This window comes from Perna viridis, chromosome 12 (genome assembly GCF_037379345.1).
Source record: "Perna viridis isolate PV_CMFRI_1.1 ecotype Kerala chromosome 12, ASM3737934v1, whole genome shotgun sequence".
Classification (NCBI taxonomy): domain Eukaryota; kingdom Metazoa; phylum Mollusca; class Bivalvia; order Mytilida; family Mytilidae; genus Perna; species Perna viridis.
Genome location: NC_142456.1, coordinates 25,970,405 through 25,983,556, shown reverse-complemented (window position 1 = coordinate 25,983,556; position 13,152 = coordinate 25,970,405). Strand labels below are relative to the sequence as shown.

Genomic DNA, 13,152 nt, shown 5'->3' with positions numbered 1-13,152 from the left:
CAATATAGCTTTGTCGAGCTATCCATTGCTTCACTGAACAAAATGATGTATGTCCATTGTAAGCAGAGTGATTCCAGTCAGAAGAAGAGATTCATACAGTTAGTATGTGCAATTCAAATTGTACTATTATCTAGTAAATAATGTAATTATCAAAAATTAAACGCAAAGAAATTGGTAAAAAGAAGGCATTTTAAAGTCAATAAGTTTAAAAAAAATATTTCTTAATTCAAGCATGCAAAAGATGTAGTGAATTTAAACCAGGAATGGAATGAAATCGGCAACCAGTGGCATCATTATAGGGTTTTATCTTAAAAAACAATTCAAATTAACTCCCATGGAAGTGAATTGAATTGTAAAAAAGACGCAAAGAGTTATCCAACCTTTTAATTTGGTTCACCATGAAGCACCACCCATGATGATCAATGTTATGAATTATAATTACTATCGTTGTAAATGTATAAATTGTCATAAACAAATATCATTCTGATATCATTTTTTTCTCTTTTTATATAGCTTTTCTATCTAAAATTTACTTTCTTAAGCTTCACAAAAACTATTTACAACGCATAGTGTTTTGGGTAAACAATAATTGTAATCAATTCCAAATAATTCTTGAAAAATCCGCATCAATAGATAATAGATTTCTTTAAATACCTTTAGATGTTATGAATATGATTAGTTGTAGAAATGTGTTTTCGAGATAGTAAGCACAGCTTTGTCGGCATGAATCAGCATAAATTATCCACAATCAATAAATTTATTTACCAATCGTCATAGCTCAGTTGTATAAGAAATATCACTTATAAAGGTATATTGATAAAATGAACTAAGCCTATATCTGTGAATACCGTCTTCGATTGAGCGGTTATTTACTAATTGAGAAATAAATTCGTTTACATTTCAACAAGATGTTTATATTAGCTTCAAGTTTTAGCAAGGTAAGGTTCTGTAATAGTTTGTGGTGATTAGTTTCATGTTTGAATGGAAAATATCTTGCTAGCGATAGATAATTTAAAGACAAGGTAACACTGCAACTAGAATACTTTGTTTATCAGATAGAAACATAATAGCACTTCATGTACACATGGTAAAACATTGCAGCATTATTCTTTCTAATATGGCAAATGAATTAAACACTTCTTATTGTTATATAACATCGTTATATTGGTTTTGTTACTGCAAGAGTGAATTGGTTCAAGATTAGAATCTGGTAAAAACTCTCTCCAGTCTTTAATTTGGTATAATGATATGTTTTGCAAAATCTTGTATCCATTCTGTTTCCTCCTCGTCTTAAATATTAACTATTTTTATTATTATTACTTTGATCTCAATAATAAATTCAGGTTCGCTCAGAGACCGTGACAACAGCATTTTTAATTTGATAGTATGATACCTGCTGAACATCACATGTCGGTGGCCATCAGGTTAATATGATGGTTTCTACTTCACACAAATTGTAATACAAATTTTGAAATGCCACGTTTATGTCATAACATTGTATAAATGTATCCGAGTAAATTTTATAGAATATTTAATTTATGTTTGAAACAATCACTTAATGCAAAAAATATGTTTATGTTTATCAAAATATATGATATATTACGATAATTTAATTTAAATCATTAAACAATTTTAAGCTGCTCCATCATAGGGTGCTCTATAAAAAATCGGTTTCCTTTTAACTTGAAGGGGTTTTAGTAAAAATTAAAACATTACAAATGATTTTAAATATTTTTGGCGCTCTTAGAAAAAAAAACGATTTTTTTTCACTTTTTAAAGTTTTTTTTTGCAACCACGTTCATTTGGAAGATAGGTCGAACAAGAACAACTTTTTCCGTTTTTTCCTACACAGTTTTTATGTAAATAATATATGCGTTTGATTATTACGGCCGTTTTAAAACAAAAAAAAATCTTACTGATTTGTTGCTACATTTGTACGATGGTTTTGAATACATTTGTGCTTGCACTTGTCCACTAACACAGTCATAAGTATACTACATGAGTTTGTAATTATTTTATTTCACAAATTATATGTAAGTTAGTAGGTAATTTTGTGTATAATTGACTTGACATATGTTATGTAAAGTGAATAGGAATTATTAATTTTCGTAGGTGTAAGCTTTAGAAATTCATTTGAAAGATCGGTTGACAAAATTTCAAAAACTTATCGGTTTCATATTCTATGATTTATCAAAATGAAATATCAGTTCTGTGTAATTTCATAGTTTTATCTGAAGTTGCGTTTTTGTGATTATTAGCTGATCTTGATCTTTAAGTCTTAAAAGATAAACCTTTGAATATCTAAAGCAGCTGAGGCTGATAATTTGACTACATACCTTCTTTTAACATAATAATCGTATATCTGTAAAAACTTCATTTTTTTATTCCAAAGTCAAAATGAAAGTGAATTGCAGGTGTATCATATCTAAGTTGTTTTGTTTTGGCGCTTTTTTGTTACCTTTGCAGATGTGAGATAGTATAATTTTACAGCGAGTGAGTAATTTCGAAAATTAGTAAAATATTTTCCTTTTTTTAACTACCGTAACTGTTGTGACGATGAGTTAAACTGTATTAATATAACGCCACGTATAACCCAGAATTAATACGTACATGCTCCTGTTATTTCGATGATATTCCGCTGAACATTTTCGGTTTGTTCGTGTCGATAACTATTTATTTCAGTTACTTCGTATGTATTTTTAAATTGTTAAGTTATAAAATTCGATATGTTTGCAGATACACCTTAACTACAGTGTCATCTAATTGAATGCTGGTAATTTCATTGTAAACAGATCTTTTTGGTACTATACGTGAGACCAATCGGAAGTTGGAAAGCCAATATGATGAATACATTTAACAAATTATTCAATTACTTCATATCAATATAGTGCAATAAATTAAAAGCGAATATTTTAGTTAACAGTAAAATATAAAACACCCTTCCCCTGTTGTAGACACCGCATCGCATAGATTTTCTCTAGGAAGCGTGCTTGCCTCGAATGCAAAAGGTTGTGGGTTCAATAATTTGCTGAGTCACGCCAAAGCCATTAGAATTAGTAGTCACTTGGCCAAGCATGTGGTTGTAGAGTGACGACTGGATAGCTTGGATTCAGAATAATTTTTGTGAGTGGAGTGGTATGTCTATGACTGGTGAACTTGGATTCGGAATAATGTATCAGTTTGGAGTGACGTGTCTATGACGGGTAAATTTTGATTCAGTATATTGTTTCCGAGTGGAGTGGCATGCCTGCATGTATGACTGGTTAGCTTGGATTCAGAATAATACTTCCGTGTGAAGTAGCATACCTATGACTGGTTAGCTTGGATTAAAAATATTGTTTCCGAGTAGAGTGAGTAGCATGCCTGCATGTACTTGCATGCTCTTGCTTCTGTGAGCTAACACAATAAAAATCCGGCTCAAATTGTAGGACTACTACAAAGAATGATCTGTTCGATATTTTAATCATCCCTATCCTAAAATTCATGAAATATCCCCCATAAGAGGTTAGACTTCAATCAATCAATCAATCAATCAAACGATTCTCTTTTGCACAACTGCATAAGACTATACTCCAAGTCACCTTAGATTGTTTGCGGTTTTTTGCGTTTATTTTTTTAATTACTCGACGGTTTCTTTCAAAAAACTTGCCATTTTATTCATGTCGTTCTGTACTACGATTCTCATACAATTATTTCTCGTTCTTACCTCCGAGATTGAAAAAATTCAAAATTTATTTTTCCTATGAGAATTTTGCACTGAACATATTGTTTATCCGCCATCTTGTTTCTATGGATATTTTGAAATGTTCCCTATTATCTCACAATTGAAGAGCTGAAATACCATGATTTCCTGCTATATTTCTGCTCTTTACCTTCAGTAAAAGAAAAAAACCAGAAGTTCCGAATGCAAATGCTACAACTGGTAATTAATATGAGACTTACCATATAAAGTAAAGTACAAAAATAAACGCAAAAAACCGCTAACAATCTAAGGTGACTTGGAGTATAAGTTGTGATATTTTTTTTAGTAGAAAGTCTTTTCTTGTACACATAGATATCAAAAAGAAGAATGTATGCCTTATTACATAACATGTAAAGACGACAATCGTAAAGTAATGCCTTCGGGTATCAATAATATGTTTGATGTTGACATTTCTGTTTTTGTTTTCGACGCCGTTTATCTAGACAACAATGAACTCTTTTTGTTTAAGATAACAAAAGATCCAGCGCAGCGTGTCGGACTAGGAAAAATGCAAAGTATGTTACCGGTGGAAAGTACTCGTTTTGAAATCCCTTCCATGAAAAGCTAAATCAATATCAATTAATCAATCGTTCAATCGAATTTAAATGACGTCTTCTTAGTTGTGAAACTATTCCATTTTTTTAACATAAAAGGAAATGTGCCATCAAACGAAACAAACATTTCTACATATTCAGATCTTTGCCTCGTGCACGCTCTTGTAAAGATAAAAATTCCTGAAGGGAAGTTGCCACAGATGAAAGGAAAGTTGACAATACGCAATGAAAAGGCATTGCATTTGTGGTATAGTTTGGTCAGTATTCTTTACAATCAATCCCTACATGTAGGTCAACATATATAGCGGACTGTTTTTTCCTTCATCTCAAGTTCTTTGGGGTAGATGTAACGAATCAAATCCCCGGAACTAGGATTGTTTAACGATATTGTTATCTATATAGCGGAAACTAAGATTAAAAGATCTAGCTAAACGATGTTCCTTACTTTAACTCAGATCAGCCAAAAATTAGCCTCCTAAGAGTGATGGAACAGGTCAGCGACAAAAAAAAAATAAATAAAAAAATAAATGTGTTATTTCACTATTGCAGAATGATGGCAGTTAAGACAAATTTTCGATATTATATTTCGTTTTAATGTCACGTTTTCACATGTCATGCTTCCAGTCTAATAAATCTTAGATTATTATGGGATGATATATTAGTCTATAGGGGATTATTTCTTGATGATAGCTACTTCTTCCCCGGATTTAATGCAATTACTCTGATGATTTCGTAATATTGACTTACATGCTCATGTATCAGAGATGAAAAATAAACAAGAATATGAATCAATGAATCACATGTCAGAAATGTATGTTTATGTTATAGACCATTAATGTTTTTGTTCTTCAAAGATTATTTTTTTTAATTTCTGGCTCTTAAGCCAATCCAATTATTAATTGGATTATGGGCATAAATAATGAGAAAAAGTTATAATTCCCAACGTTCTAATAATGTACATGTACCATTATTGTCTTGCTTAAATTCGTCATGTTATCCCGAAAGTATATTTGGTCAATACTATTTACTTATAAGAAGTGATGTTTTCTTCATTCAAACTTAAACAATAAAAACTGACTAACCGTAGACAACTTTCTCTGATCCAAAACTTCCTATTGACACCACAAATATCATTAGAATTCCCTTGCATTGTTTCTTTTTTATCATACTATTATACCTGTCCTGTTTTTATTTTTTTATATTTTTTATATCTGTTTTCATACCTTTATGATTATGTTACTTTTTACAATTTAAACTTATGTACATATATATACTGGGTTAAGTATCCTTCCCATTCACATGCATAATTCCCGTTCCCTATCACTTTACACATGTACTGTGCAAGACTGAAATACATCACATTCATTGTTAGCAAATTGAGGAGTTTGTTCATGAAGATTTATATCTCGGTTTATCAATAGGAATGATTTTTTTCTAAGAAGCTAGCACATTGAAAACTTGCGACAAACAAAAAACCGTTCTAACAAAACCTTCATCTTTTTAGCTTGTGAGTGATTAATAAGGAACTGTAAATACGGACACCATTCATTATTTTATTTGACGCAATGGTTTACCGAGTTAAATTTCGGAATAAAGTTCGATTATTATCATTACATATTGATATAAGATATTCAAATTTTGATTCACACGCAAGGAAGAAATCTGATCTATATTGTTACAATTCATTAAATAAACAACAAACTCATCAGATTATATATAATTTTAACAGGATCGTGTCAAATGATATATTCAAAGAATTTAAAGTAAATATTATATATGATGCGATTTCTCTATCATGCATTCGAAACTTAAGGACGGTATTTTCTCACTTTACTGTATGCGTTATCCTCATCAATATTTCGTGACAAAATATATCGTTTGAACCATCATATTTAGGCACATACTTGGTACTTGGTGAAACTAATCAAGTTTAAATTTAACGTTGAGAATTATCGAATTTACTTCAATTTTGATAGACAACTGTCTTCCAAATAATAATTATTTCACCAGGAGGATTACAATGTATGTTCTATATGAGTATACATAAATCAAGAAAAAAAACAGAACACCCCTAAACCTTAGGTAAATGACCAAGTATGCTATTAATATTCTTTTCGCGTATAGTTTTAGCCCTATTGGCTATATATTGTTTTCTTGCTATTAATTACATATGACAGTATCATTTTCAGTATGAAAACCTCTGGCAATGTAAGTTCTTCTTGTTTTTGTCATATGTCGAGTAAAAACACCGTTCAATTAAAAATTGCCCTGAGAAAACGGTTGTATCGCCCACAATAATCTTCGGTTGCTATCAGTGATGTCAAAAAGGTACCCTTTATATCTATTTCTGACATCACTGGAAATGTTGGAAAAGGCAATGCATCAAACTGGCAATTGACATAGTATAAGTGACCTGAAGCAAATCTTTTCATCATGATGTGTCACGATATAAAAGGGCAACTGGCTTTTAAATGATCAAGTTCAAATTATCATCTTATTTGTCTTTTATATCATATTTTCTTGTTCTAGTGATTGCTTTGGATGTATTGTTATCGAATAAAGTTCAAATTAACCAAATTCTAACCTACTTTTCGCAATGATCGGTTCTTGTGTCACTGCCATAGCTAATGTGTTTTTATGGCATCATTTGATATCCAACTTTGCACTATTTGAAAAATCAATCATAAGTAAAGCATCTTATAGTTTAACGAATTTGATTATCAGTATAAAATAGGAGATAGTAATCAATCAAATGCAAAGAAACGGAGATTTATTTTTTTTCATTTGGGAAAACCCCATACCTTAAAGCACACTTTAAAAGGCCCAAAAATAAATGATGTGGAACTATTCATAAAAGACGAAAGTCGACCTAATCTATAAAAACGATCATCACAATTGAGATTGTAAAAGAGTAACCAAGGGAACCAAGGTAATAGCGGTAATCAAAAGAATGCAATCCAGGGACATAGACCAGACATGGAAAACAGACATACACAACAAAGAACATAAAGTAACTAAAACCATACATACACAACAAAGAACATAAAGTAACTAAAACCATACATACACAACAAAGAACATAAAGTAACTAAAACCATACATACAAAGTAACAAAAGCAAATGAGCAACTCGGACTCCACTAAAAACTGGGAGTATGGACCAGGTGCACAGGTAGGGTAAGGTCCTCTGCTTTTCTAGAAACGCCCGCCGAGTTGCTCATAAAAAAAGTCAAGTCCGGGGTAGACAAACGAGGAAAGAAAAACTGTGACCCGTTGAATTAATCAGTTTTCATGGTGCAGATGGATACATCACGGTATGTAAAATCACGGCAATTAAACACATGATATAGTGAGTGCTTGAAACAACGTCATTTAATTATCGTGATGATATCAATATCATAGAACTAGATTCATACAGAACGATGCTGTTTCTCTAACTTCTTACGGGTGCACCGGTACATATTTCCGGTTTTAACTGGAGTCCGGGCTGCTCAAATACTTTTTGAAACGTATTTGCTTATTTTATGTTTTTTCTTGTGTGTGTCTGACCATGGCGCCACAAAACTCTAAAAAATACTTTAATCATAGAAAACTTATGACTCTTTGTGACGTCATTAATTCCAAATTTTAACGAATTTGATTTGAGTTACATGGAAGTAAACAATATTCCTAAACTTAAGTATCAGTCCATATTAAAATGCAGATACTGTCTAAGGTAATGTGGTTCATGGTGTAGAAAAACTCATGGATCAGACGATGCTTTTTTGTCTACCTATGCTATATTTTTATGTGACAATAGTCCTTTCTGTATTTAGATCTGAACTTTTGAGAAAATTACACTGTAACCTCCCATTAAAATCAACAAAATCAAATCAATTCAAGAACGATAATTCTTGTAAAGTGCTAATTTTATGTACAGTCTATAGAATTTTTTTTCTTAAGAGCGCAACAACCACATGAAAAAAATTAAGACTGGTTATGTGATTAGTAACTGTTTCTGAACAAGAAAAAAAAATTAATTCGATTTGTTTTCTGCATTCATGAATCATCTTATGTCTGATTTTTAGAAAGACTTCTACTAAAGTATTTTTCAAATTTTGTGGCGCAGTGTCTAAAGTTTATCCTTTGAATATCGTATAATGGGTTATTTTCGGGATGCAAAAATTCCCGATTTCCTCTATGAATTAAGATGTTAAATTTTCGCTATATTTTTTTTTCGATTCAGATTTAATGAAATGGAAATGATATGTAAAATATATTTAGCGAGCTTTTATTTTCGTGATTCCCAAACGCTCGCGAATATAGCGAAAATTTTCGCGCTTTAATCTAATGTCCCTAAATAATTCCTTCATCAGAAATTTCCTAAATCAACATGATGTGAAAATTAATGTTCAACGCTTTTCAGCCATTGAAAAAAAAACAAAAAAACAAAAAAACAAAAATCACATATGAGATTATAACTCAAGCAAAGTTTTCAACTTTTCACATCAGACATTTTCAACGATGGATTTAATTATCACAATGGTGCATTATTTCTCGTCTTTCTCGTAGTCGACCCTTATTCCATGCATAGTCTTTTTTGCAGATGCAAAGTTTAAAAATAAGTAATCCAATACATATGAGACAATTACAACAACTATGTACTTTCATCTGTTATATTCATCTTTCATTATTGGACACACTGAAGCGTCAAAATTAGGACAGATCAGTGCCATTTAGTATCTTACAACGCTGCGGCGGCTCGACAGAAAAATCTCAGATACCAATGTTCTCTCCAGAGGTTTTGATGAGTTACAGAACATTGCAATTTTACCTGCTTGTGTCTGAGATTTTCTTACTATAAAAAGTATGTGTACAAAAAATAAGCCAATTTAGAAAGCCCTGTCTGTCCAATATACCTGCAATTACATAACGTTGTAAAACGTTGCGTGTTTTATCTCACCTTTCGGTGAAATAAGGAAATCTCTCGTGACTCAGTATAAGAATATCCTTGTGGTTTGTTTTTTTCTTTTTTTTAAACCTGACTTAGTAATTGTCCTTGTGCCTTAAAACTGTGCGAAATACAACAGAAACCACAACAACTATTTACAATCACACACACGCAAAAAAAAAGACTTAACTACCGAATTCATCGGATCACATAAAAATTCCATCGTATCCTTAAGAAGAAACCTATGACCTGATTTACGCATATTATAAACGTGTTGAATTAGCAGTTATTTCATTTCTGTAAACAATGACCATGTAAAAGTCAACATAAAACTAATAATAGAATATTCATTAAATCAAGATTACACAGAATTTGATTTCTCTGAACGAGGTCAACAATTTGTGAAAGTGATTAAATGATTGCGCCTTGTATCCTTACTTTGTGCAATAAATGAAGACAAATTAACTCGAATAATGACGTTGGTTACCATCATTTGTCAATATTACACTTTGTACAATGAAAGAGGTCATCGATGTATACGTTCTGAGAATTAATTAAGCGAAGTATTGAATTATGACGATGTCAGTGGTAAATACATGGCGATAATGAGTTTTACATTTACATTGTGACGATTAGTATCTATTGTTAAACCTGTCGAAATTAATATATATACACATATTTTGTGCAAGCGGTGTTGCCATAGATGTCACAGCGGAACGAGTTCGAGTCCCTCGGTGGGAACGACCAAAAATTTGCATCGCAAATTTGACAGTTCTAACATTGTTGGGAATCTATCAGACCTTTCTATACTTATACATATCTTCCCTGTATCAATTTGATCCGATGGAGCAGTGTAGCGAATAGAGTCGTCACATTCTGAGACGTTTATATAGTTTATATATATATATATATATATATATATATAATGTTTAGTGGATGCAAATTATTCTAACTTTCCGCTATATTTCAGAGTCATCGTTCATGGATGATTGTGTACTGGTAAAAGGGTCCTGTCGTTAGAAATATACGAACTACAAAATGAATTCAACAACTGATATGTCAACTCCAAAAGAGTATGTTGATTCTAACCCGTACGCAGACAGTTTGCTATTCCAGTTCGCCTCTTGGTTTACAGGCGTACACGGGTACGTTAGTCTTATAATATGTACTTTCGGTGTATTTACAAATATTTTTAACATAACAATTTTATCAAGACAGGATATGCGCAGTCCCACAAACGTTATGCTTACTTGGCTCGCTGTTTCTGATATTCTAACTATGATACCGTACATTCCGTTTGCAATTCATTTCTACTGTGTATTCGATCCTATGGATGTTTCCCCCGACAAGTTTTCACGTGGATGGACGACGTATATGTTGATTCTTGTAAATCTTGCTGCAACGACACATACAATATCAATATGGCTAGGCGTTGCGTTAGCTGTATTCCGCTTTGCACAAATGAGAACAACAGCAACGGGACCAATTGCCAGAAAAAGGAGCATGAAACAAGCGAAAATAGTAATAATTGTTGTGTACATTTTGTCAACGTTGATACTTGTTCCTAATTATGCGACAAATCAAATTCAAGAACTAAAGATTGAAAATAAAACCCTTTACGTCCTGAAAGACTTAAAACTGGCTTCGAATCAGACAGATACCATTGTGCTGGTAAATGTATTGGTATACTCAATAGTCGCAAAATTGATACCCTGTGCTCTAATGGTAATATTCGGTGGATCTTTGCTCTATAGCTTAGCCATAAAAGGCAAAAGCCGCCGCCGACGCTTATCTTCAAGTGGCCTTGGCGCAAAACGAGAAACAAGACAATCAAAGACTACAAGAATGCTCTTAGTTGTTATGATTTTATTCCTGATAACGGAGTTTCCACAAGGTATTCTTATTTTCCTAAGTGCTGTGATGAAAGACTTCTACAAAAATGTCTATGTACCTTTAGGAGATTTGATGGATTTCATTGCACTGGTTAACAACGCTATAAATTTCGTGCTGTATTGTTCAATGAGTCAACAATTTCGCTCAAAGTTCCTCGAAATGTACCTTCGACGAACTTCTAGCTTCAAGAAAATAGATAAACTGAGTTTTACGCATTCCTTCACAAAGACCTTGTTTACTGAGGTTCATCAGTGACAAATATAACTGTCGTTAATAAGAATTTAGTGGATCCTCTCCTTAACCAAATGAGCCCCTATATGTTTTTACTTAACGTGATTAAAATATGAATAATAATTAGGTTTGATTAAATTCTACACGACATGAAAAAAATAAACAGACAAAAACCCGGCAGATTTATTTAGCTGTCTAGAACTGACAACTTCCAATGTGCCTCGTAGCAGATATATTGGTGTCCTTAGATTAGTAAAGGTATTGATCAAGGTAATTATGTCTTCTTCTTGTATAGATAGGCGTTTGCATGGAAACGACTTCCTTGAAATTAAAAACAGTAGCAATTTCAATGGTATTAAACCAAACCTTACTGCAGAATCAAAACATTACGGCTATATGGATGTCTCATATATCGTGGTTATACAACTCTCAATTCTAATCAAAATGTATTTCACGGTGGTCTCACACGATTCCTAGTTTAATTTCGTAACATGTGAATATATTTGAGAACATGATCATTTTTTCAGCAACAAAATGGGTTAATTAAGGAAACCATACATCGAATTTAATAAAAATAAAGGGATATGTCAAGGAAAGTAGTGTTCTTCAACTTTAATCAAGTTGCAATGGAATTTAAGCACAATAAAAATCTCCTATACGAATGAAATGTTTTGTGATTTCTATAACGACCGAATTTTCATGTAAACAGACATGTGAACAATTCATTTTATATTACTAGAATCAATATGAAATATTGAGATTCTCTTATTTTACTTATTACTATTTTAAGTAGGGAACATTTTATTTTTCGCAACATAAAAACATGGTAACGGTAATTTAACTGAAAAAAATCTTACGTTATGAGGTCAGTTGCGTTTTATGTTCCTAGACTATCACCAATAGCGGAAAACACCTGATCAAATGTATAAACCTGCTTCTTCTAAAATACATATCAATGAAATAACAAAGGTGAATACGATCGATCAGCATTTATTTTTCTGTACTACGGAAAGTATTCAATGGTAATGTAACCTTAATTCGTTTCGTATACACAATATACATTGACAAAGCTAATAAATTTTAATGAAAAAAAAGTCTGATTGATTGATAAGAGATGGGTAGAAGACGTTGAAATACAACTACTAAAAATATAAACAAACAAGGGATCTCTACAATATATTAAAATATATTGATGAACTTGAAAATTTAATAACATGTTTTGGTTTCGCTGTCTACTGAATGTAGATCAAATTCTATTGTAATACAACTTTCAATTTTTAAAACTTCGAACACTGTCAACTTAAAGTACCTACGATTCTTTCATTATTTCAGAAAGGACAAAATATTGTTATAATTACAATAATTGTGATTCCAAGAACTTCACATTTTGAAAACATCAATATTATTATTTAATTTACGATCAGCGAGATCACAACCTGGGTCCGTCTAACAATGACTATGTGAATTCGAATAGTTTAAAACAAGATATCACCATTTTTCCTCCACGAAACGTAACTGAATCAATATTTCATCTTAGGCTGTTTGAGTTCACAATTGATGATATACCTAAGAGCCTTTATTTTTATTTTTATTATTATTTTTTTTAATTTATTTGTTTTCCTACAGGATTACGATGCAAATACCATTACGAAAGTTGCCACCTGTCGATTGATATTAAGCTCTCAGAGAAATTATTCAGTCAAGATATTTACAAGGCTATTACAAATATTGCAATAAAATTGTTTGTTTAAAGTATAATAATTACGAAAATTCAATGACATAAGATGAATAAAATACGCCCTA

At 31.7% G+C, this 13,152-nt stretch overlaps 1 protein-coding gene across 3 annotated transcripts; it reads left to right on the top strand.

The window, feature by feature from the left end:
* Window positions 1-837: 837 nt before the first annotated feature.
* Window positions 838-13,152, top strand: LOC148601831 (G protein-coupled receptor dmsr-1-like). 3 transcript variants are annotated; one of them, XR_015917216.1, is made up of 3 exons: window positions 838-938; window positions 10,196-11,619; window positions 12,976-13,152. XR_015917216.1 is itself a non-coding variant. In XM_088555998.1 (2 exons), exon 2 carries the CDS (start codon window positions 10,264-10,266, stop codon window positions 11,371-11,373), a length of 1,110 nt encoding a protein of 369 aa, XP_088412124.1. In that variant the 5' UTR covers window positions 838-938; window positions 10,196-10,263; the 3' UTR covers window positions 11,374-13,152. The 3 variants fall into 3 exon arrangements, 2 of the variants coding, with proteins under 2 accessions (XP_088412124.1, XP_088412127.1); XM_088555998.1 differs by having other exon boundaries at window positions 10,196-13,152; XM_088556001.1 differs by lacking the exon at window positions 838-938 and adding an exon at window positions 4,443-9,141 and having other exon boundaries at window positions 10,196-13,152.